The 23,822-nt window shown below is 48.1% G+C and overlaps 10 protein-coding genes across 10 annotated transcripts; 5 read left to right on the top strand and 5 right to left on the bottom strand.

The window, feature by feature from the left end:
• Positions 1–358: 358 nt before the first annotated feature.
• On the top strand, positions 359–754 carry ANOM_005581 (uncharacterized protein; the record flags this gene model as incomplete). Its single annotated transcript, XM_015550838.1, has 3 exons — positions 359–496; positions 552–650; positions 704–754. Coding segments are annotated over 3 exons (288 nt in total), but the record flags the coding sequence as incomplete, so codon positions are not given.
• Positions 755–3,253: 2,499 nt separating this feature from the next.
• On the top strand, positions 3,254–3,950 carry ANOM_005580 (uncharacterized protein; the record flags this gene model as incomplete). The annotated part of the gene is made up of 2 exons (XM_015550837.1): positions 3,254–3,688; positions 3,759–3,950. 2 exons carry the CDS (start codon positions 3,254–3,256, stop codon positions 3,948–3,950), a joined length of 627 nt encoding a protein of 208 aa, XP_015406580.1.
• Positions 3,951–4,680: 730 nt separating this feature from the next.
• ANOM_005579 (cyclin-dependent kinase) lies at positions 4,681–5,960 on the top strand (the record flags this gene model as incomplete). Its single annotated transcript, XM_015550836.1, has 5 exons — positions 4,681–4,711; positions 4,771–4,891; positions 4,955–5,454; positions 5,510–5,673; positions 5,735–5,960. Coding segments are annotated over 4 exons (951 nt in total), but the record flags the coding sequence as incomplete, so codon positions are not given.
• A 1,768-nt stretch (positions 5,961–7,728) lies between these two features.
• Positions 7,729–8,414, top strand: ANOM_005578 (putative metalloproteinase; the record flags this gene model as incomplete). The annotated part of the gene is made up of 3 exons (XM_015550835.1): positions 7,729–7,971; positions 8,022–8,328; positions 8,383–8,414. The coding sequence occupies 3 exons, from the start codon at positions 7,729–7,731 to the stop codon at positions 8,412–8,414; spliced, it is 582 nt and encodes a 193-aa protein (XP_015406575.1).
• A 2,030-nt stretch (positions 8,415–10,444) lies between these two features.
• ANOM_005577 (40S ribosomal protein eS17) lies at positions 10,445–11,521 on the top strand. Its single transcript, XM_015550834.1, has 4 exons — positions 10,445–10,656; positions 10,724–10,746; positions 10,846–11,023; positions 11,091–11,521. The coding sequence occupies exons 1-4, from the start codon at positions 10,510–10,512 to the stop codon at positions 11,166–11,168; spliced, it is 426 nt and encodes a 141-aa protein (XP_015406574.1). The 5' UTR covers positions 10,445–10,509; the 3' UTR covers positions 11,169–11,521.
• An 807-nt stretch (positions 11,522–12,328) lies between these two features.
• Positions 12,329–14,051, bottom strand: ANOM_005576 (uncharacterized protein; the record flags this gene model as incomplete). Its single annotated transcript, XM_015550833.1, has 8 exons — positions 12,329–12,420; positions 12,482–12,682; positions 12,780–12,971; positions 13,039–13,291; positions 13,348–13,536; positions 13,609–13,683; positions 13,750–13,875; positions 13,944–14,051. The coding sequence occupies 8 exons, from the start codon at positions 14,049–14,051 to the stop codon at positions 12,329–12,331; spliced, it is 1,236 nt and encodes a 411-aa protein (XP_015406573.1).
• A 671-nt stretch (positions 14,052–14,722) lies between these two features.
• ANOM_005575 (putative ubiquitin conjugating enzyme (UbcF)) lies at positions 14,723–15,643 on the bottom strand (the record flags this gene model as incomplete). Its single annotated transcript, XM_015550832.1, has 1 exon — positions 14,723–15,643. One exon carries the CDS (start codon positions 15,641–15,643, stop codon positions 14,723–14,725), a length of 921 nt encoding a protein of 306 aa, XP_015406572.1.
• Positions 15,644–16,186: 543 nt separating this feature from the next.
• On the bottom strand, positions 16,187–18,010 carry ANOM_005574 (DHHC family palmitoyltransferase; the record flags this gene model as incomplete). The annotated part of the gene is made up of 2 exons (XM_015550831.1): positions 17,646–18,010; positions 16,187–17,580 (listed from the first exon to the last, which is right to left on the bottom strand). The coding sequence occupies exons 1-2, from the start codon at positions 17,842–17,844 to the stop codon at positions 16,187–16,189; spliced, it is 1,593 nt and encodes a 530-aa protein (XP_015406571.1). The 5' UTR covers positions 17,845–18,010.
• Positions 18,011–18,688: 678 nt separating this feature from the next.
• Positions 18,689–20,347, bottom strand: ANOM_005573 (rhomboid family membrane protein; the record flags this gene model as incomplete). The annotated part of the gene is made up of 3 exons (XM_015550830.1): positions 18,689–18,760; positions 18,815–19,830; positions 19,885–20,347. 3 exons carry the CDS (start codon positions 20,345–20,347, stop codon positions 18,689–18,691), a joined length of 1,551 nt encoding a protein of 516 aa, XP_015406570.1.
• Positions 20,348–21,805: 1,458 nt separating this feature from the next.
• Positions 21,806–22,279, bottom strand: ANOM_005572 (serine palmitoyltransferase small subunit family protein; the record flags this gene model as incomplete). The annotated part of the gene is made up of 1 exon (XM_015550829.1): positions 21,806–22,279. One exon carries the CDS (start codon positions 22,277–22,279, stop codon positions 21,806–21,808), a length of 474 nt encoding a protein of 157 aa, XP_015406569.1.
• Positions 22,280–23,822: the final 1,543 nt, after the last annotated feature.

The following is a 23,822-nucleotide window of genomic DNA, read 5'->3' as shown; positions in this document are numbered from 1 at the left end:
CGGCAATTGAAAACACCGTAGAGGACCATACTGGGCCGTCTAGATTGCAGGATTTCCTATACTGGCGTACTACGTCTGTGGCTGCGAAAAGTGAGGCCCAGTCGTATCGATTCGCCAACCACTCAGTCTCGCGCCCACGCCTCTATTTCCATGGCCTTGATGTATCGATACCAATCTCACAATAGGACACGCTCAGTGATATGGAGGTTCTGTATACATATACTAGAACATATAAATCAAGCCGTATATTCCCTAGATATCAGTGTCAAACTAGCTTCAGCAGTATCAAGCTTAAAATCAATACACCCCAAGGCTTTGCTTACCGGGCTTTTCTTGAATCCTTTCCGCTTTGTCCACTATGAGTCCATACAAAACCTCCGAGGGTTTCAATACCGCCCTAGGAGCCGGCTTGAACAGTACATGGTCTGGGGCGGATGCCATCCATGGCGTTGTTAATGCTGGGGTTAGGATCGAAGGTGCTGTTGCTGAGCACCAGGTATATATCTCTATTCTAGTTATTCTCTATTAGAGTCTCGCTGACGAGGACGCAGTGGACCAAAGCGAGAGTCAACGAACAGCTGCAGAGAGCGCAGTACCCGGACGGTAAACCTAGGGTTGATCACTCGGCGCAGTATCAGGCTGCAAACCCAGTATGTATCCATTTTCCTGGATGGTCCCAAGCTAGGCTAATCTAATTTGATAGACTCTGAGCAACCTCGGAAATGATCAGCAACTTTATAATCGTGTTAATGGGGTATGTAATCTATTGTCTCGTTCCCTACTACAAGGTCATAGAAGCTCACAATTTTGCTTTAGCAGCGTTAGGGACATCACTGAGCCCTAGATGTGCAAGTATGTCTATTTTGGATAAGCTCGTGATTTGATTTTATGAAGGATGCTTTTTGTTTTTCCGTAATACGATGGATATATACTAGGGTGACTATCAGACCGCACATAATGAATGACATTATTTGGTTATTATATCGTTTCTCAGTTGGCAGTAAGCTAGCGGTACAAAGTCATATCGATGTAGCAATAAACACTCCTACAGCATTGTGCAGACTAAATTAAACTAGACAGTGCCCATGTCTGCAGCGATTCCTTTTGCTTTTTGCTGAAGCTTGCGCATGAACGCCTCAGAATAGGCTGCGCCCTTGCGGCACTAGCCGTCCCACTTGTCGCGAAATTTTTAAAAGATCAGACAGGTGACGACAAAGAGCCCAGGATTCGAAGAGGCCCAGTGCGTGCCCAGGCTGTCATACATATAGGGGAGAAATAGAGGCAAAGCGGCCCGCGTTATGCGGTAATACTGGCCATGAGATGAAAGGAATGGTCATCGAACCAAAATAAACTCACAAAAAGTGCGATGGACGCAATTACGAACGACAGGTTCAGTGAAATTCCACTCTTGTCAATACCAATTTACTGCGATATGTCCTACCATTGGTTCTGGAAAGTGTCTGAGAAAAGGAGCGGCAGCGAAGAGACTCTCTGCAATGCCTCTGCGCGGAAAACATATCCGCAATGACACCACGAGCCACGATGATGCCTAAACGCTCAGGTATGTGTCATCGACCTACCTCCAAAATGGAAATGAGCCCTCCATCGCTCTAAAACCCTTGACTATGTGGTAGTTCGTAAAGGACCGTCCACTCTGAGTCTTGGCTATGATACACGACTTTCTGTAGACGAATGTAGTGTGGTAGTGCAGCAGGCGGTAATGTATGCATTCCAGACTAGTTAATAATCTGGGGAATACTGAGCAGCCTTAGGAATAATCAGTAGCACTATAATTATACAAAGAAGTAGCTTGATGTTACTATTATCCAATATTAAGTTCCGGGGAAGTATAATATTATTTGAGGAATGTCAGCAATGTGATTGAACACAGGGTTGGCTGAACATACTGAAAGTATAAATCTGCCTCTTTTAAATAGTCATGTGCTCAGATTATATGGAGAATGCCCTTTACTTCTTTGGTGCATGCATAATAACTAAGATAACTATCAGGTTACAAGTATGGAATGATACTATTTGTCTATCAAATCATTCCTTGGATGAGAAATACATCAGCGGTACTAAGTCGGTGATGCATTACGGCAGTTCCCTTCATTTGTTGCCATATTCCGCCGATAATTCAATCACTCCAAATACGTAGATCACTGAAGCTGCTTAAATTGCTTGAATTGCTCGCTTGGTTTGCTTAAGATGCAGGGGCCTAACTGGCCAAGACTCGATCACCCAGTGCCTTTGAATATAAACGTAAGGTCAGACCCCTTGCCGTTCAATAGCAATGATCCTCCTCGACTCCAGACACCTGCCACGAGTGCGGGAATGTCAAAGAATTGGCGCCCGCTGTCGATCCCCGTATGCTCAGCGAGTGAGAGCGTCAACAGATCAGAAACAGGCGAAGCTACTTACTCGATGTAGGAAGTCCATTCTCAAAAGATTGGCCAAAGCGGACTGATCGGCAAACCGTACTTTTGTGCTGCTTCCAATACACTAGCGAGACGTATCTGGATATTTTTATAACCTTATTACTGGATTCCCCTTATCCTTGTTCAATAATGTATAATAAATATGACCGGTCATGGTGGTGAGTTATAAGGACTCAGCTGTCCCCAATGACTTCCTCTTGCATATGTGACATGTATCGTAATATCTAGAAAGGGTCTTTGATTGTGTTGGGTAAGGGTATGCGATATCTGTGAGTTTCATAAACCATACTGATATCCAGAGTTCATCTGTCGGATATGACAGACGCTTGTGTCGCTTCAGCTTTCTCCATAATTTTCTCGCACGGTGTCCAATAGTTATGTCAACACACCTCACACTCCACCCATAATGCTACATGGTAGAAGCAATGCGGTTGCTGCCGTTCCGGCTGTGCTAGGGACTCTATCATTCGTAACAGCCTGTTTCCGATGTTATGTATGCATCAAGATGGTCAAGAATTTTGGATGGGATGATGGTCTAATGGCCGTGGCCGCCGTGAGTTTTCAGCACAGTCTTTTTTTTATCAATATCTAATCAGCCAAAATCATGTGTTCAATTTAGGGTTTGCCTTGGTTGGAATCACTGGACGAATATATGGCATTGGTCAGAAGACAGATTATTTCCATGATCGGATTGACAACTTCCGACAGGCTATGCTAGTGAGTATATTGTGGGTTTTGTATGATATCTAAAGTCTAATGACCTATATACTCAGTGCTGATGGATCGGCCAACTCTATTCTGTTGCAGCTATAGCCATGAGGGTAGCAATCTGCCTTACGCTACTTCCTTTCACTGGTTTCCAGAGGATTTATTCCGCTATCCTCTATACGGTTATAGTGTTTACCATTGTTGCAGGACTCTTGAATCTCGCTGTTGGCATTTTCCAATGCTTGCCCCTTTCGTATTACTGGGACCGATTGACAGCCCCGGGCAAATGTCATGATGATCTCGAGATGTTGGTTGTCTACATTAATAGCAGTGCAGCTATCGTGTGCGACCTTGTTATCGGTATTCTACCTACAATTCTGCTGCGAGATCTCAAGAAAGTTAGTCGCGGTACCAGGGTTGGAATTGTTGTCCTTCTTGGACTTGGCTGGCTGTTAGTTGATATCCTCGGTGCTTCTACTGGATCATCACTGATCAGTAATCATTCTAGTGCAATTACAGCTGTCATCGTCCGACTGCCCTGTGTACGCCTGTTGTCCAAGACAAATTTTCTATGTAAGGACTCTGGTCACTACTTTGTTCGAAATCTAACAGGAGAAACTAGATGACTCAACCGGGGTAGCAGTATGGTCCGACGTAGAAACAGGCCTAGGAATCACAGCTGGGAGCCTTGCAGTCATGCGACCTGCATTCTCATTCCTCACTAGATCTAAAGAAAGTGATGCCCATGATAAGTTAGAAAGCTCTACGCTTCCCAGCTTCGCGCGTGAACTCGAACCCGATTGAATTCCGTTAGCCATGTCACCGGGCAAACATTATTGTGAAGAGACGAGCTGATTTCTCGGTCACCATAATAGTTCCTTATACGTGCCAAATGCCCCTTGAAAAAGTGCATCTTTTCATTTTGATTGTCTCTTTTCTTCCTTTCTTTCTCGCAAAAATCAGGCTGTTCTGCATCAGGAATGCATTCTGTTGACAAATCGCATATTCCTGACATGAGCCACTGCGCACGATGCTCATGATAGAATCTGGTCACAGATGTACCAGAGGGATACGGATAGAGTTATGGAGACTTTTTATGCCCCTTCAGATATGGTCAACGTGGCCTTGTGGCAACTTGCCATGACTCTATGGTTTCCCTGCCAACCCATTGCCGATGCATGGCGATCCGGCCCCGCTACGATACTCTCTCACACAGTCCTATGAAGCAACGGGCGATGGTCAGTAAATGATGGTGCAAATACGTGGGGTGACTGTTTCTTCCTGTGGAAGAAGAATACAGGATCGCTCTACCTCATAGTCTCGAGGGGCCCGGGCGGCGTCTCGTATAGTTGCTGCCTGAGGCTGAAGGGGCGGTCTTTTCGTAGATCAAAAGTATACTGAACCACATAATCATAGTCCCGCTTCGGCTAGCCGTTGTCTCGTTGTCCAGGGTGATTTATCGCCCCTCATTTGCCATTTTGCGAGCCCCAACGTCCCCTCCATCAGAGCTGAACCTCCCGCTTGTTTCCCTGCTCTAATTTCCTGCGACCCGGAGGTCATCGGTGGTCAGTACGTATTTGATGCCATAAATCCTGTAGGGACACTTGTCGCTCACCTGGACGAGCTGTTTGATCTGATTCTTCGCTTGATCCACGTTTGTCAAGACGTCTGTTAATCCTGGTAATTGGTCACGGCTCCTTCTGCCGCCATGGAGAAATACCAGAAAATCGAAAAGATTGGAGAAGGTGTGGCCTGAACTCCATTAGCACACGCCTGTGGGTCCCGACTAATCTTACACTGATACCTAGGGACCTATGGTGTCGTCTACAAAGCGCGTGAGCTTGCACATCCCAACCGGATCGTCGCCTTGAAGAAGGTCCGACTGGAGACAGACGACGAAGGCGTTCCTAGCACAACTATCCGTGAAATATCTCTATTGAAAGAGTTAAACCATCCTAATATCGTTAGGTTGTTCAACATCCACTCAGAGGGCTATAAACTCTACCTGGTCTTTGAACATCTAGACTCCGATCTCAAGAAGTACATGGACGCTCTTCCTGTCAACGATGGTGGACGTGGTAAATCTCTCCCAAATGGCCTTAGCATGGATTTGGGGCTAGGAGAAGCCATGATCAAAAAGTTCATGTCTCAACTAGTCGAGGGCATTTATTTCTGCCACAGTCGTCGGATTCTGCACCGTGATCTCAAGCCTCAAAATCTTCTGATCAATCGGGATGGCAGTCTAAAATTGGCCGATTTTGGATTGGCAAGAGCCTTTGGCGTTCCTTTGAGAACGTATACACACGAGGTATCGTGTCCCTGTGCCGAAACCCATCACCACATTGTAACTGATCGTACTGCAGGTCGTCACCCTATGGTACCGTTCTCCGGAGATCCTTCTAGGCGGCCCCCAATATTCAACGGCAGTAGATATGTGGTCGTGCGGCGCTATCTTTGCCGAGATGTGCACCCGCAAGCCCTTGTTCCCTGGCGATTCGGAAATCGATCAGATCTTCAAGATTTTCCGGTATTGTGTCCTGACTCCATGGCATTCCCGTCACAAGCTAATCTTATTTAATTTCTTCTAGCCTCCTTGGTACCCCGGATGAGGATTCTTGGCCGGGAGTTACTTCTTTCCCGGATTACAAGTCATCATTTCCTAAGTGGAAGCGCGACAGGAATAGTCCGCTTATTCCTGGACTGGAGCGGCATGGATTACGTCTTTTGGATGCCCTTCTTGAATTTGATCCGGCACTAAGGATGTCTGCCAAGCAGGCACGCGAACACCCCTACTTCCGGCATGGACGGTCATAAAGAGTCGTTTGTAGGGGGTTTCTCTCTGGCAAATGATGTTCTGTATGCGGGGCTAATTGCAAGGGACTGGAGTCAAGGCACGGGCATGTCGATCTAGGAAGGTTTCCTTGCTTGAATCGATACCTTTCTCTCTTGCATATGGGAGTCTGTAAGTATCGATGTAATCAGCAAGGAAGTACGAAAACAAAGGGTAATTAAGAACAATGGGGTACAAATTAATGTTTCACATATTTCATTTGCGCAATGCAGCTCGCGGAAGGCTCCGTCTCCATTAGTAGCTGGCTTGGAGTACCCATCGACGAGCTACCGGTGCTGGCGATAGTCGTTAACTCTGAGTAGCTGCTAAAAGTCGTAAAGGGGCGACGAGCTTTACTCGTGATATAAGTCAGGAGGAAGATAGAAGTGCTACTGAAAAGCGAGACGGCATCTTCAGGATAAGAGACGCACTAATTGGTAAGACACCGCCAGCCAGCAGCCCCATATTCAATCCCATGATCCCCGTATAGCTGCACATTAAACGATACTTCTGCAGAAAGCAACCGGGATTACCCAAGTTATGACCCAACATCGCAGCGTATTATAATAAAGCCTTGATTTCCATCACGTAATTGAGGTGTAGTTAATATCAAAGACCGTATATGTTACTAATATTCACAGTCCTCACAGTCCTCACCACACAACTTGCCGTGAATTATCCTACGAATCTAAAACGACTAGAATAGACCCTGGCCCTGGCCCTATACGGAAGGCGATCCCCGAGATTAAACAGGACACTCAGACTTTGTCCAAATCGCGCCGTCGAGTCGATAGATCCATTTCGCCGGGAGTATCCCGCGGGAAAGCCGAACAAGGGTCTGATGTTTTACCTCAGGCATCGGGATAGCCTAAACTCTAAATCTCACTGTTTCAGGAGGGCAGACCCTAACTAATTCTTTTAAGGTAAGTAGGGTTTCAAGTAAGGTAACATTCTCGAACACCGCCTCTCAACGTCTTCCTTTGAGAAACACTCGAGGCTGAAAGATCAATATCTCGGTTGATCTTCCGTGTTCTGGAGAGATAAGCCGGTTCCTTGTCTAAGATTCGACAAAAAAAACAATCTTGTTCCCGCTTAGTCAAGCACTGCTCTAGAGATTTTTCGTTCTGGCCACACACGTGGAGCCCTTATCCGTGGCGTGTCGCGACCATGGATCTTTAATCAGGGGAGTCTTGGCTGTTGGCGTTCAGAGTTGCATCGATGAGTATACAGAACGGCTGAGGTGGAGTGAAGACGGGATGCGAGAGCGAAAAATGCATCACAAGGCTAGAGGCATCTATTTCAGTCGCTGGTATGAGCCCCTTGCTCGTGACAAATTCCCTATCCGCCGCTCGAGGGTTCCGTCTGTGTCTTTGGTAGCAGTTGGGAATCAGTTCTGGAGCCGGTGGGTCTGACATAGCTGTGGGTGCCTTCTTACTGTATCGATTGGGAGGCGATCGACACTACAATGGTGAAACATGGGACGACAACCTACCGACAGATCAATGGAACATAATGAAACGGCCGGAGCTGGGTCCGTCAGCGACAGCCTGTCGGGCCGTTCAGAATCGATATAAAAGATCGATTTGCGATCGTCGAGTCAATAGTCTTCTCGAAACCCATCGTCTTTCTTTCTATCTCCCATACTCTCGTTACAAGCCCTGGTGGCTGTCGATCATTACTTCTTAGTCAATCTTTAGTATTTACTTCTGTCTTTCTCAGCCTTACCTATTTTTCTTGCATCCAGCGATCAATATGCGTTTCTTCCAGACCCTCGTTGCTCTTCCCCTTATCGCAGGCGCTGTCGCCAGCCCTCTCGATGCGCGCGCTACCCTCCAAAACTGCAGCCCTGAGGGCAAGCAAATGATCGACAACGCACTTGCTCAAGCGGCTCAGATGGCTCACGCCGGCGCGAACCTCATCCGCAGCAATTCCGACTACTCGGGCAACCTCTTCTACAGCTTCTTCAAGACCAACGACGCCCAGTCCCGCAACCGCGTCGCGGGCGCTTAGAGACGATCGCCACGGAGGCCACGAACGGAAACCAGGGTGTCGTGAGCTACTACTGCACTCCGGAGGGCATTGACTGCGTTGACAACCACTCCTTCACCATGACTGCCTACGGCGAGACGGACGGATACTACGGGCGTATCCGGACCTGCCCTGCGTACTTCACCAAGTTCCCCGCTTGGTCGAACTCCTGCGGTGTCCTGGATCAGGCCACCTCCAGCTTGCACGAGATGGCCCATACCAAGGGCATCTTTGGTCCTGAGACGTATGGCTATGATGCTATTCATGGTTTGGACACTGCTTCTGCTCTTGAGAATGCGGAGAGCTATGCTTTCTTCTCCAAGTGTAAGGTTTTCCCAAATCTTTCCAGGAAAAACATGATACTAACCCTTATTGCAGCCGCTTACCTCAACTGCGATATTCCCTACTAAGCAGTCTTCCCTTGAAAACAAAACGTGCATCGTGGGGCGATTATTATCGGGGTTAAGGTGGTGTCCGGAGTGGGAGTCGGGGGGTGTATTTGATTTTTCTGTGTACTCAGTTCTCATTCGTTTCGTCACAAAGGTGATGCCTGGTAGACTAGTATCCAGCCATTATAGTATACATCCACGAGACGCCTGTGTCTCGGTACAGAGAAATTCTAAAATTTTCCATAGACAACCATATTCTGGTAAAGTTAAAACCCTCTTGACAATCGCGTTTCGTCCCAATCTCTCTGTGGATACCACCACACACATGCTTTGTATATTGTAACCTCTGTACTAGTCGGTTTGTAACTGCCGGAAGGAGCCGAGTCCTCTCGGGATTCTATTTAAGGATCTTGGCTCCGCTGGTTCAGCGTGCGTTGGGGATCTGGGTTTGGTGGGATGGAGTAATTAGGGTGAGGTAGTATATATTGCTAATATCTATCCCCACTGTCAGGGATCCTGGAACAACGCTTATGCGCAACGATCGGGTATATTGAAACAGACGACGAAGGTAGAGATCACGAGGAAGTGAAGACTCATTCTAACGATGCCAAGTTGCATTATTGTATCATTTGATTTTTGTTTACCCGTCACTAGTATTTCTGGGGAATTGAACTCCTATACTTGATGGAAGGAAATATATATAGTAGTGGGAAGGCTCTCCGGATAGCACCACGCTGTTTGAAAGCTGGAATTCGGCGCTTATTCGATATATCTGAGCGCGAACTGACCCTCTCAATGGCTATAGTTAGGTGAAGTAAGACTGTTTAGTCCGTTGCAAGAACCGGCCCGACCCTACAGAATGCTCGGTTTTTTGGGCCGGCGTTTTTGAGTCGCTGCCTTTCTGGGTTTAGTGGTGAGCCCGCAATGGATGCCAGAGACTTCAGGTTGTCGTCAGTGTCGCACGTGATTGACAGTCACAGGAGCCAACTTCTTCAAAGGGGGTGCGCTATTCTCGGGTAGGTAATCTTGACGCTAGGCAATTTCAGGCACATTGCAGGCCTGGAAGCCTGGAGGTTGAAGTGACTTGAAACTTGCTCGGTAGTAACTCTTTGGGTCAGGTCCTCGACCTTGGGATATTACTTTGAAGAAGTACGGAGTGTATCGCTAATCATACGAAATTCAAGTGTCAAGTCAGATGCATGACAGCGATATATTGATCGAGTAGAATAGCGACAAGAACAATCTCTGGGATGGCTAGTACGAAGAATTTTAGAAGAAACATCCTCAGTCTCAGACTGTAGAAGTGATTTCTCATAGTTCTTAACTGGTGGCTTTTCAACGCGATGTTTACAACTTTACATTGCTATTAGTATTCTTATAACCCCACATTGATTGAATGAGAGTCGTCCCCCACCGCCCCATTGCAACACGTCGCCGTGCGCTGAGTATAGCAATCAGATCTCATCTCATGATATATGGGTGATATGTTGAACCTCAGCTACTGAGGGTGGGGAGTTGAGTATGGAAAAGAAAAGGAAGGTAGATGAGGTTCTAGATTAATGCGGGGGAGTGGAAAGGTTGTGATGTCCGACAGGCTTCAATCCAAGTTAGAAGTACTGATCCAAAGACTGATATGAATGTGCAATGATGATTGGGTGGATGGAGAGTTTTCCGAAAGAGGAATAGTTCGTGGTGGAAAGAGGGATTTTACGATTGGAAGATAATGTGGGATAGGGCTAACGCTGTCTGCCTGAACCCTCAGGCTGGGGCCGGGTATGCATCATTGCATACCCTGTACTGACCGCCCAGCGGCAGCGATAATGAGAACATGGATATAATTCGAAATTTGACGATGATGATGAAGAACATTCTTTCGAAATTAGTATTCGAGTAAATTCCAGTAAATAAAATGAGGTGAACTGCACATGTTCCCCCACAAGAGAAGGAAGAACCACTGTCATGGCAAGTTGGTGATAGTCATGTGATCTTCAATCACCTGACCAACGACCCCGTTAAGCGAGACTTGGCAGAAATCGGAATGCACACCAAAATTGCCCATCCTCACAACCACCCGAACAACATCGCAGCTTTCGAGGTCGACAACTAATACGCCAAAATGGGTCGCGTTCGCACAAAGACCGTCAAGCGGTCCGCCAAGGTCATCATTGAGCGTTACTACCCCAAGCTCACCCTTGACTTCGAGGTCAACAAGAAGCTTTGCGATGAGGTGGCCATCATTGCCAGCAAGCGCCTGCGCAACAAGGTAAATCTCATCCACGGGTCGACTGCAGAAAAGAAACATCGAAACTGACGAAGGATTTCTCGAATAGATTGCCGGATACACCACTCACCTGTATGAAATCCCGTGTGCCTGAATTTACGAATGTGGACTGGTCTCGAAAGAAAGAAGGAAACACCCCCGCGACTAACCCGACTTTTTTCAACTCAATAGGATGAAGCGTATCCAGCGCGGCCCCGTTCGTGGTATCTCCTTCAAGCTCCAGGAGGAGGAGCGTGAGCGTAAGGATCAATACGTTCCTGAGGTCTCCGCTCTCGACTTCAGCCAGCACTCCGAGACTGGCAAGCTCGACGTTGACCAGGACACCAAGGATCTCCTTAAGAGCATTGGTGTATGTGATGGATCTCTCTATTTCCTACCGGATCCCGGATGATGGTGACTAACACAACCAACCGCAGTTCGACTCTATCCCCACCAACGTCATCCCGGTTTCCCAGCAGCAGGTCTCCGACCGTCCCCGCCGCTTCGTCCGGTAAATAGATAGTCGTGCAGGATGACGGATAAGGGAACACCAAAAAATGACATGAAACGGTTGACATCCCTCAGGGAATGGTGGTGGTGACGATGCTACTTTCAAGGATGGGTAATGGCGTCAAAAGACTTCAGGAATAGTTACTTTGGGGAAATAGGTTCCGGGCATCTTTAGGATGAGAAATGATACGCCAGGCCTTTTCTCGCATTTCTGTCATGTTTTAGCAGTTCTGTAAATCGCTGAATTGCACCCCTGGGCAAAGAATGCTTCTTTTGTCACGATCAAGACATCTCGTCCCGCCACCATTCTCTTCGTGCTCTTAGATATCCGGTCAATATGAGCCATTATCCACGAAGACAAATGTTTTCCCATGTATATTCTGTAGTTCGGTGGAGGGACTGGTCTTCACGTCCCCCGGGTTTCCAACGTGCCCAAGCACGACCTATCCATAGTTATCGACGGTGCATCAGGAGCCGTAATGCCATGTAGCCAAGACCTCGTTTGAAGGACGATATCATGTGCTATGTGAATAATATGTACTTCGACAGTGCTGGAATCTATCGATTGTTGTTATAGCGAGCCAATAGATGTGCAGTATGGTCGATCAGGGTTGCGTGGTTGTTCAGCGTCTAAATATTTTGACAACCAACGTACATACCTCAAAAAAATATATATATAGTACAACACATGGGCGACCTGACTTTTCACAGCATCACTGCTGCTAGTCTCCGATCTAAATCCGATGATTGATTTTTACCTGCAATGGGGCCTTGATTAAACAATAATTTGCTTGTACTCCAAGATAATTTTACTCCATACTATTCTTTTCAATAACACCATCCCTTGTCTTCTCCATAGCCCTCGATTTACACTTTACCGGATTTGGGTCTGGGCACGTGCCAAGCTTTTGTCGTGCAACATGTGACACGCAGATCATGGTTACCTAAGCCACTCTACGATTGTTATGCTTCTTGCCTTGATAATCTACCGACATCAATGACATTGTAGAAAGTCCTCTAAAGCCATGCTTCTCTGTACCAGCTATATTCAGGTAACAGTTGAACCCCACATATATACATCATATATACACCAGATGAACAGATAAAACATAAGCTCCCTACCCCACATCAACACCTCGTGTACTATAAACCCTACCTCGTACAATCAACGCCCCCTTTCCTCCTCCAAAAGCTGCCTCGAATGCTCAATCTCATTATGCGCAAAGCAAAGACCCATTGCCTTGACCATCTCTGCAGCTGTAACAGCCAGTCAGTATATGTACATCGTCATTTTGCAAAGTAGAAGGCAGGGTCTTACCAGTCATCCTCTGCACAGACGGATCGTTCTCATCTGCTCCGTTCAGCCGGGTATACATCAAGACATAATCAACCCGCGATTGACGCGCTTTCACATAGATCGCTAGTCGGGACGGAATATCCTCGGCCTTTGTACCCAGTGGGAGCAGGGTAGCGATGCTTAGCGCATCTTCAATGGCCATTGCGGCGCCTTGGCCCATGTCTTTTCCATTTGGTTAGCTTCATATCAACAAGGAAATCAACCACACTACAACAACTACGATCATCAAGAGAAGAGAGAAAAGCAAAAAGGAACATACAAGGCTGAAACGGATGCGCCGAATCACCCACCAGGGCAGCCCTGCCCCTAACCCAAGTCGGCATTCTCTCCATATCGGCCAACTCCCACACCTTAAGATCATCACCGGCCATATCGATCATCTTCTCAACTGAGGGAGCGAAACCCGAGAAGCCCTTTGCCAGGGCCGATTTGTCGCCAACTGCTTGCCAGCCTGTTCTCATCGTCAGTTCTCGTCATATCCGTAATACTGATTTCTATGTGCATGGTATACCGCGTACCTTCACCGTAGGTGCCCGACTCAGCCGTCGGCATGAACCCGACCAGATTGAAGATCCTGTTGTTCGAACACGGGTACGCAACGATTCGTCTGTCGTTACCTGCCCATTCAACGAATACGCCCGGGTCCCCGACTACGTCTTTTGTGGCTTCGTGGTTCTTCAGCTCCTCTGTTTGGAGCAGCCAGCGGAAGGTGGACTTTCCTGCTGGGTAGGCGGAGGGGAAGTTGGGGATGATGTGGGTGCGGAGCATGGACTGGTTTGGTTAGTTTTATTCCTACCATGATGTGTGTGGATTAGTTAAAGACGTACATGTAGGCCATCCGCGCCGAGTAGGAGATCGCAAGTGAACTCACGGCCGTCGTCGAGCGTTACGGTGGGTTGGTCGCTTTCGATGTTGATATTGGTGATTTTGCATCCCAGGTGGAGGGTAGCTTGGGTTCGGCTGAGGCGTTCTTTGAGGTAGTTGTGGAGGTCGACGCGGTGGACGAGGTACCATTCCTATTTTGTTAGCCTTGATTATGGTGTTTACAAAGGTAATCTGGGTAGAGATGTATAGATGTATGTACATACAGCCTGCCACTGTCCCCGGATCCCGGAGAGCTCTTTCTGGTACTTCAGTTCGCCGTTGGAATCGTATCGATGGATCTTCGGTTATCTTAGCCCATATCACACTGCATGATTCAATATTATACTAGGCGAGAAGGACTCTACCTGCTCAACCAAAGTCCCTCCAAAGTCCCTCGGGTCAACGTCCATCCATTGCAACAGCGCCGTGCAATTCGGGGGAATGTGGATAGCTGCGCCCGTTTCGCGTGCGAACTTAGACTTTTCGATGACCTGTTGAGTTGAGTCCGTTAGGTGTCTGTTGCGTCTTCATGCATAGCCATAAGAGGGCGAATACGTACAATGACATGATGACCCTGTTTGCTCAGAGCAATAGCTGCGCTGAGTCCGGCAATACCAGCTCCGATGATCACGATGCGGAGGGGGTTCGGGGTATCGTCGATCGACATTTTGGTTTTTTTTTCTTCCTTCCTCGTTTGGTTCTATTGTATATAAGTTATTGTGATACGTTCAATTGAATAGGGGTGTCTAGGTTGCAATATTTATCTCTATAGTATGCGGCCTCGGTCTTCGGACTCGGACATGTTGGTTCGGGGATAGCGAGTGGATACTTGGATTTCATACCATCGGGAGTCAGTCGAGATCTGCGTGAAAAGGTGGATCGGGGGTTATTATATGCGGTGCGAGGCCAATTGTGAGCTGGATAAGGCACGGTTCGCTCGGCATCTGGCGGATCAGATAATCTGTATACTGGTGTAAGGGGTAGATGATGGTCCGGAAATTGCCAAATTGGACTGAATACACGCATAGAGACTCTTCCTCTTGCTGCGGAGTTTGCTTTTCGAGATGCTTGGGTGAGTATGTCAATGGGCTCCCTACTAGATATCAATAACCCAATTACCACTATAATACGTCTCGGGGTTGTAAATAACCGTTTATACTCCATAAAATCCACTAAATTGAAAGATGGAGATAGTATCAAGAAGCCTGTCTTGTAGATTCACTCCAAAGTACCAAATCCATTTATCCATCCAAACGCCAACCGCTCAAATAAACCCAAAATCCAAACATAGATGAACCCGTCGTCACCCAAAGCCAAACAAACCATGGACAATCCAAACTACTCCTCGGAATATGCCATTCGCCGAAGAATCATAAACACCAGCGCAACCAACACGCCGATAATAGCTCGATCCAGCCAGGGATCCTCGGACTGCTGCGAGGCAACAGCTTGCGCAGGATACGGCGCAACAGGTTGACGCGGTGCCGCCGCCGCCAAATGTGTTTGCGCGTCTGGTCCTGGTGCCGGCGCAGAAGTAGAGACAGACGTAGAAGGACGAGGAGGAGTAAACACAGCCTGAACACCTCCTTCCGGAGCCGACGGTTGCTGCACTGGCTGCTGTGATACGGCTACGGGCTCATCCTGCGCTATCTTCTCAGACTGTTCCTCCTGCTGAGGAGCATCGGCATCACCCTTCTCACCCTCCTCTTTAGCCACAGGAGAGACAACCCTCTCGTCGCCCATATTCCCAACCTCTACCCCGTTTTCCTTGCAATAATCTCGCCACTCCCCTAGAATGGCCTCGTTGCTCTTCCCACAAACCTCACAGCACCAGTCTCCACTCCGGCGAGCATAATCCCTTCTCACTTCCTCCGAGACATCCAAGCCGCCGACCTGCCCCTTCGCATCTCCGTCCATGAAGCTCCTTATCGCCAGCAGCGCGGTCCGAATCCCCCACGCAGGCTGCCAGGTCTCCTCATGGTGCCCCGAGATACTGAGGCAAATTTCCCGGTTGACTTCAAAGCGCCCCGTGGGGGTGAGGAAGCGGAAGCTCGGAGGCCGAAGTGGGTACGTTGGGGGTAGGACTATGCGGCCGTGGTAGATTCCTGAGGCGTATGGTGAGGGAGCGGGGGGACCGGCGATTGTGAAGTGCCAGTCGTAGAGGTTGGAGTCGGAGACGGGTTGAGCGTGGAAGTGTGGGGAAGGCGAGGCGGATAACTCGGCGGCTTCTTTCATTAGTCGACGCAGGGATGGGGACATTTTGAGTGTGTTGTGAGTTGGGCCTTTCTTTGTTGGGCCCAGTATGGTTCGGATGAATGGATTTGCGATTGGGTGGTGGCTGGTATTGTTGTTTAGGGGTTTGCGGTTGGCGAGTGATTTGGTGAATGGCGCATATGCTGTGGAACTAAAGGGTATGCAGCGACTATATGTACGCCATCGCGGAGTTATTTGACCGGAAGGATGAGGTTGGCTGCAGAATTAATTGATGCCAACTGTCCAGTCGTTAAATGACGTTGCGCGCTGTTGTTGCCGTGGCTCTCAGGCATCAACAATGGCCACCACCTGTTGTCCACCAGTACGGACACATCTTAGAATATAACAAAATATAACAAAGCATAGCATGATATATCTATAATTTAAAACTGATATTGACATAACTCCTGGCTTCCAGCCTAGCATGCAACCATTGCGCCCGCGAGGACATCCACGTGTAATATGAACACAGTATACCTACATAAATCATAGTATGCACATAAACAAAAGAAGCAAAGAAAAGACGCTAAATGTAAGCTGCAACCGGGGCTAATCCCAATCTCTCCATTCATTCGATTGTCCACGTCGTTGGGCGGGCAACCCAGGTTTTCGAGATGCACCTAACTGATCATTACGGGGTTGCAGCAAATCATGACTCTCCTCTATATCTTCAAAATCACTGTCCCCCGGCCTTGGACGCGGCGACATCGGTGCCAGGGTCTTCATTGACACACCCGTTGCAGGGCGCTCGGTTTCCTGATAGACGTTCGACGGCTGGTGGGGTACGTACATCGACGGTGTTGCGTCCGTCCCAAGCCAGCTCCGATTGTTGTGCATGTTACGCTGGTAGAGATCCCGATAGTATTGTTGTTCATCACTAGCCGCCTGCTCTCGTCTCTGTCGCACCCTGTCTTGCGCTTCTAAAAATTTCGAGCTGGGCTCCCAATGCCAACCATCACCAGTAGTAGTGCGCACAGGAATGGGCCAGAGGAGTGGCCGTTCACCAAATAAGTGTAAGAGATTCCGACGCCATCCGTGATCAAAAGCGTTCGGCATCTTCTCATTATCCTCTTCGTCAAGATAACTATGGTATCGATCATGCTCGCGCTGCCTTTCCAAGTCCGCATATGATCGCGACAGGGCCTGTTGAGCGGGAGTGCCTCCAGGACCCGACTGAGAGTATGCGGGCAGGGATTCCTCTCCCTCCTCTGGCCGGGTGACGCCGGGGATTGCATTTGCATGAGCGTCCAAGATCTGATTGCCATAGTCCTGAAGCCGATGCCCTAGGCTTTCTGGTTCGACGTTTTCTTGGCCATTGTGACCGTTACCCAGTATGTTTTCGTAGCGGCGACGATCCAGCGCTTTCCGCAACGGAGATACATAGCGCGTCTTTTCTAAACACTCAATCGTGGTCAGGTTACGCACGGCGAGACTAATATGCCAGATGGTAAACCCCGACAGCACCAACCCAATAATCCCTCCGAGTATGGCCAACAATACCACATTCACGGGTAATATGGTGTCCATATACCGCGTATCATTGAGCACCTCGGTCCATATCCAACTCGACGCCACCGCGAAATCAACCCAGCAGAATATCGATGTGTAAATAAGAAACAGGAGAAAGGCCTTGTAGTTATGTAGCCCAACACACGTCGCCAGCCACGGGCAATGATGGTCCATCTTCAACACACATCGTTTACACGTTGAACAGTGATGCGCTCGATCCGGTTTAGGACACTGACATTTTTTGCAGAACCGGGACTCTCCCACTGAATTCACGGTGTATGAAGTGAACTCTGGCAATTCCGTAACCGGCAGAGCGCTGTATTCATGTCGACTCTTGGCCGACAGTGGTGAGCCGGGGTCTGTGAATACCGCAACGCTATATGAGGCGTTCAGGCAAATATAGAGGGCAATGCCGATAATCGACGTCGGTAAGCCTGGTGGCCCAAAGCAGTCAGTATGCGCGTTCTCGCGGGTTCCGAGTATCACCGGAGTAACCTACCAATCCAAGAATTTCGCGAAGGCCTTAGACCAATACTGGCTTCAACATAGACCGCCCATGTTGTCAAACCGTAGACGAATGCTAGTGGGAAAAAAGACGCCGCCGCACAGCAGTAGCGTTCACATCGGAGAGCCCAGGCCCGAGGACGTCGTTTGGGCCAGGATGGTGACGATGGCGGTGAGGCGGCTAAAGTCGCCATGGTGAGTATCTGAGGTGTATTATGGAGCCAGTCGATGGCTTTATCATCAAATCTATTTGGATTAAGAGACTTAATTCATCGCGCCAACAGTGCTTCATTCAACTCCACGGTAGGCCACGGAAGATCCAAGGGCTGATGGCAAACGGTACGAAGTTAGAGATTAAGTGGAATACAGAAGATGCAGCAATACTGGAGCGAAAGAAGCAAGACAGACAACAACTGATAGAGTGAAATAGCACTGGAGCAGCCAAAGAAAGAAAAGGAAATTACGAAATCAAATGGTTGAAGCGGATCGATCATCCTTCAAGATCGCCGGGAGTGGAATCGTCCGTAATTACCGCCCGCGGTATAAATTACGGCACACAGCCGGTCCGTGTCAAGACCAGACGGGATAAATTTAGCGTGACTTCATGGCTGTGCTATCCGTGGCTCAGCCACGTTTGTAATACGTCGACCTCAAAGTACGCGTAATGGAAAAGATACAGCGGATAGTCTAGTGTGTGTGTGTATGCCTATCTAGATGGCTGTATTTCCCTCCACATCGTAAATTTCAATAGTTACAGGTATAGAGTGTAGTCATCAAATCCCATTCGTCTCAGAGAGGGAGACGCTCATCACTAAAGTGATTATACACGCGATGCCCTTGCAAGGGTATAATAAATAAATGCACAGGAAATAAGCGGCAATCATCACTCAACGCCGCCAGTCAAATGCCGTCAAGATGTCCCGAAACAGAGTATGAGCCCAAAACAGTTTACAGCTATGAAGGCAGGAGGAATCGTTATGTAAACAAATGCGACAGTCATCAATAAGTAGCCAAGGGCGGAAGGGAGAGTGCCCATAATCAGTTGCCGTTCGTGGTAGTATTGGTAATTGTAAAGGGCTCCATGCCTTGTTCACACCAATCGTGTACAGGCTATTACTCGTCAGCTATTGATCAAATGATGCAGTCGAGAACATCATGACTTACCAAACAGCTCAGTCTATAACACCACGAGCAATTAGACTTGGGGTACTTGTAGAAGTTCACAATCAAAAGAATGAACCCAATGATAACTGCAACCAAAGCTCCGGCCCGGACCAACCACCATGCCCACCACAGTGGTTTCCGGCCCTTGAAGAAACCCAAGGGACCAGATGTTTCGGAGGACGAGTTCGGGCCCGTCCGTCCTTTGAAAAAATTGACGAAACTTGGGCCAGTCGTGGTTTTGTTCTCTTCATCAGAAGTGGGACCGGCACCACCACTCATCGCCACATAGGGGTTACGGGCGAGCCCAATACGCTCCCGAAGTGCGTTAGGCGATCTCATAATGCAGAGACCGAGGGCCAGGCCCATGACAAATCCACCAATATGGGAGAAATTATCCAGGCCCGGTAGCAGACCCAGCACGAAAGAGATTCCCACACCAAGGATCATGATAATCAGTTCCACAAATGGCGACGGTCTGTCTTTCCAGGTGTAGAAAAGATCCAAGATGAAAAGTGCAAGGATGCCAAACAGAGCACCGGAGCAGCCCGAAGACGGTTGGAATGGAGCCGCGTAGTTACCTCCAAGAACGAAGCCCCAGATACCACTGGCAAAATAAACCAAGGCATACCGCCACCATCCGACCATCCGCTCCATGTCAACGCCCATCGTCATTTGACAAAGCAAGTTGAAGCCAATGTGAATGAAACCACCGTGGAGGAATATAGGGACGATAAACCGATACCACTGGTTGGGCTCCGGCTGATCATCGAGGGAACCACCGAGGTGCGGATTTGGAACACCGCTGAAGCCGCACAGTTCGGATAAGGTGCACTCCAAAGCATTCGTTGTTGAATTTGGGCAGGGCATGAGGAAGTCGACCGGAGAGTTCTGTACCTTGTCGACATTCTTCATACACGGCGCGTACCGCGCTCCCATATTAATCTGGATGTACGCCGAGGGTCCTATCATCGGATTGAATTGAGGTTTCGTCTGAATCGGGTTTCCTGTGAGTTGTCCTACAGAGCCAGTTAGTCTAGCTGGATCTTATAATTCTTCGTGGTCTGACATACCGCTCTTGACCAACTCTGCGATGAACACGGCGATTTGTACCACAGTGAGGATATAGGTGACGAAGGGGATTTTCTTCTTAAAGAAGCCCTTCTTTCCTCTACTTCTATTGGGGGCTGATTCCAACATCGCAGGGTCTGGGGGGTAATGCGTGGGTTGCTGCATCCAGTTGGCCGGTGGTGGCCCGTTTGAGTATTGAGTGTTCTCCTTCAGGGGGATGTTCTCAGCATAGTGATCTCCTTCGTTTAATCTTCCACCCGCTACATATGCGCCCTGATCGGACCCTAAGGAATGTTGGCTGTCTCGTATGTGAGGGGGTTCGGAGTCAGCATAGGGGCGTCCACTGGGAGCCGTGTAGGTGGGCGCTGGTGATTGTCGATGGAACGAGTCTGTATGAGGGATCGCTTGTTCGTATGTTGGTGGGTTGTTGCTGTACCCAGCGTTGTAGTAGCTGTTCGCTGCCATCTTGAATGGTCAGCCGATTAGGCAAGGGGGCGCAAAGAAATTTCTCTTCCCGGCGGACCTCGCCGATGTGATAAGAAAGTTGAATTATGGTTTTCTTGCGGGGAAAGGGGAAATATATTCCACGGTCTGACCGAGTTGACGGGCAGGAAGAGCTGATGATCAGACGTTCTGAACCATGCACGGCCACGTTTTGGCGGCTGACGACAATGGTGGGAACCCAGGCAACCCCTTAGAAGCTATCGGGGATTAGAGAATGACCGCGGAAGCTTATGTGCACGCAACAAAGGAGAGTGGAGAATAGTGTCCAACGAAGAAAACGGTAGGAGAGAAGAGTTCTATGCAGAAGGGGAGAGGAAAAAAAATAAGAAAACAAAAGACAATGAAAAGGATAACGGGAAGATGATGTGCCTTTCTATTCACTATTGAGAAAACACCCAAGTTGTCAGTTTGAGATATTAGGCAGTCGAATTCACGGGCGTGGCACTATTTTTGGGGTTGCCGATCAATTATCGTCGTCAGTGGTCACGATATGAATTTCCCCCAAGCAATTAAACTACTGAAACCCCCGGCCACGCACACCTGGGATGACGAACAAATCCCTAAGGCTGAGCTGTCTTTTGTGGCTGGTGTGTGGTTCTATCTCCACCACTAGCCTCGTGTTTACTCCGGTCCTGTTCCTATTGAAGGTGTACTTCGTATTTAACTTTTTTCTCCCTGACTGGTTTTTTTTTTTTTTTTTTTCTTTTTTTTTTTCCCTGCCCCCAGACGTAATGCGTTAACCAACTACAACTTTTTGCGATGCGATAATTGATTGCATTTTCTATACAACTCGTCCTTCCTAGCTCCCCTAATTCAGTGCATTATTCATGTAAATTAACACCCATGTACGTTAACATCTAATATGGTTAATTGTACACAGGCTCGTATTTTGACATTAAGCATTACTAAGCGTGTACCAATGACCATGTAGTAGTCAACAGTGTTTGACTTATCCACAGTTGCTCCGGCAGTCAAGAAGTCAAAAGGTATATGTAAGGAAACAAAAAAAAGGCGGATCTCCGACCAAGCGAACTAGCATTAGATCCCGCTGGACACTCAAGCTTCGAGTACACATTATCTCTTGTCAAGCCCGGAAGTACTCGTGCTCACATTATAAGTCAGTCCTTACCATTCAATTCATTAAATCTTTGCGGCGAGCCGCTTTCCAACATAGGCGAAGACCAAAACGCCCCGTGCTAACTCCACAATAAAGAACAAAGTATATGTAATGATCTAGGGACGGAACAAAACATTGTTAGCTTGCACGGTGACATGAAGTAGGCTGAACGAGACGTACCACCACGAATGATTTCCAACGCCTCATGTCATCGATACGAAAGCACCGATGCAGAAGGAATATCAAAGAACATATAGTTTTTGAGATATATGTTTATACCATGCGCGTTGGTTCAGCCTCGCTTATAACGCACTATCCCCAGAAAACGATGAAGATAGAGAGCCAACATGAGTCTCCAAGATGCCCAGAGCGGCTCCCATCTCCTCGCTGCTATGGCCGGTCAACAACCATACGAGGCGGGTCAGCTTCTGGTAGAGCAGTGTTGGGAAATACAGCAGTAGGGCCCAGAAAAGCAGTGATAGCACCACCATCACGAAGGAGTTGGCCACGAGTTTCTCGCCCGGGGTCATGACGTAGAGTCCGAATGTGACTTCGTACCGGTAGTATTCGAGGCGAATACGATCAGCAAACCGCTGTATGACATTCCGGCGAGGGCTCTTCATCATCATATGGCTGATGCTAGAGGAGTTTGGGTTCGCAGAGCCCGACATGGTGGAAGAGTATTTATTAATCAGCTCGTCGACCGCGGCTGGAGCGTGAGAGGAGATGTGCGTCGAGGTCGAGGGCGTATAAAAGGACTGCATTTCGGTTGCCATTGCGTTGTATATTTCGGAAGCAGGATCGACGCGTCTGAGAAACAGGTATTTTCAATGTTTCTTGAGAGTCGTTGTTATGCTTCTGGCTTCTGACTCCTCGGACGTAGGGTGGAGAGCAGTCGCGTGGTTCCCCGAGACTGCTCCACTTATACGAGTATTATGATTATTCAAGGGCAGGCACCGTAGGCGTCCAGACTTGAGACAGAACAGCGCGCGAGGTTCTGGCTCGACGTGGAGCTTCAATCAAGGAGGGACCAGGAAATCGAACAATAGACGCGCAAAGTACACGGCGGATTCAATTCAGTCCCAAAGAGGGAAAGCGAACCACGCAGTTGGACCAAGAAATTTACCGGAACGTATTATACAGAGGAGAGAGGATAAGAGGAGAGAGCTTCGCCGGAGCAGCCGAAGAGAGGGAATTGAAGGTGGGAAGGATGGCTTTCGGTAGAGCGCGGATGTGGTAGTGTTCAAGGCGGATCTGCCTTGATGAAGCTAGAACCTGCTACCGCCAATCATCGTTGGCTTCCAGCGTCATCTTTCCCTGTGGACTTCGGGTTTATCGGCACCTCCCGTGGGCTTTTTTTTCTTTTTTTTCTTTTTTTTCTTTTTTTTTTTGTTTTCTTAATTTTACGTATTTTTATTTTTCCTCTTGCCTTGCTTACTTCTGCCAGTTTTACATACTTGCCTTGTTTGTTCCCACAAAAATAAGAATAAGCGAATTTGTCAAACGTTAACAGTTACACTTGTGTGACAGTTAAATTCTTAATAAATGGAATGATCTGAGGCCGATCGTGGGAGATCTCCCTTATGCCCTCGAATCCTTTCATAAATTCATAACCACTGTGCACGTCCCCCTGACCACCATGGTTCATTCTTATGCATCCTTGGCTGGTTCCTCATTTATAGAGATCGTCAGCACTATTGCATCTAGTCTAGTGACTTTTCGTCGACATTCAAATAAGCCACCCGCCCCCCTTCATTTGCTGGAATCTTAATTCCTGAATAATCCAAATTACTGGTATCCCTTCGTGGTCAGGTGATTAGAGTCACATGATGCGATGGGTTTCCGAATCTAAGTCCGAAATGAGAAGATGCAACTCTACTATACTAGAGTAGTACCTAGACACGACGTCTACTTCATGGCACGGCAGTCCTCGGGTTCTCTATGGCGCATGCACATTGCTCTTATTTCGCCCGGGGGAGAGGATATTAGTACTTTCGTTGTTCTTAAAAATTTTCTTATACTTGCTGGGCGATCCTTCTAGACACAATATATATATATATATATATATCAAATCCATTTCTTCAACAAACGCATTATACCAGGTTTGGACGGAGTAACGTGATGAATAATAATATGATGCCACAGGTAGGTACCTAAGGACTTGAAAATGCCCTATCGTCTCCCACCGTTTGTTTTCTTATCGATAAGTTGAGTTCGTTCTCTTCCCATATTAAATCTTAGTTGTCAGGGGAAGGGATGACATCATAGGGTCCGTGCATAATTTGTGTATCAAACTGTCCCGCGCTTACGCACTCACTC

The sequence above is a fragment of the Aspergillus nomiae genome (assembly GCF_001204775.2).
Source record: "Aspergillus nomiae NRRL 13137 chromosome Unknown contig00147, whole genome shotgun sequence".
In the NCBI taxonomy this organism is placed as follows: Eukaryota; Fungi; Ascomycota; class Eurotiomycetes; order Eurotiales; family Aspergillaceae; genus Aspergillus; species Aspergillus nomiae.
The sequence above is the reverse complement of the archived record's forward strand: the minus strand, read 5'-3'. Positions and strand labels throughout refer to the sequence as shown.

Bases quoted from the DNA above. Each gene is read 5' to 3' on its own strand.
- ANOM_005577 (XM_015550834.1), top strand. From the start codon at position 10,510: ATGGGTCGCGTTCGCACAAAGACCGTCAAGCGGTCCGCCAAGGTCATC. The intron at 10,657-10,723 runs GTAAATCTCATC...TTTCTCGAATAG, and splicing joins GCAAGCGCCTGCGCAACAAG to ATTGCCGGATACACCACTCA. The intron at 11,024-11,090 runs GTATGTGATGGA...AACCAACCGCAG, and splicing joins ATCTCCTTAAGAGCATTGGT to TTCGACTCTATCCCCACCAA.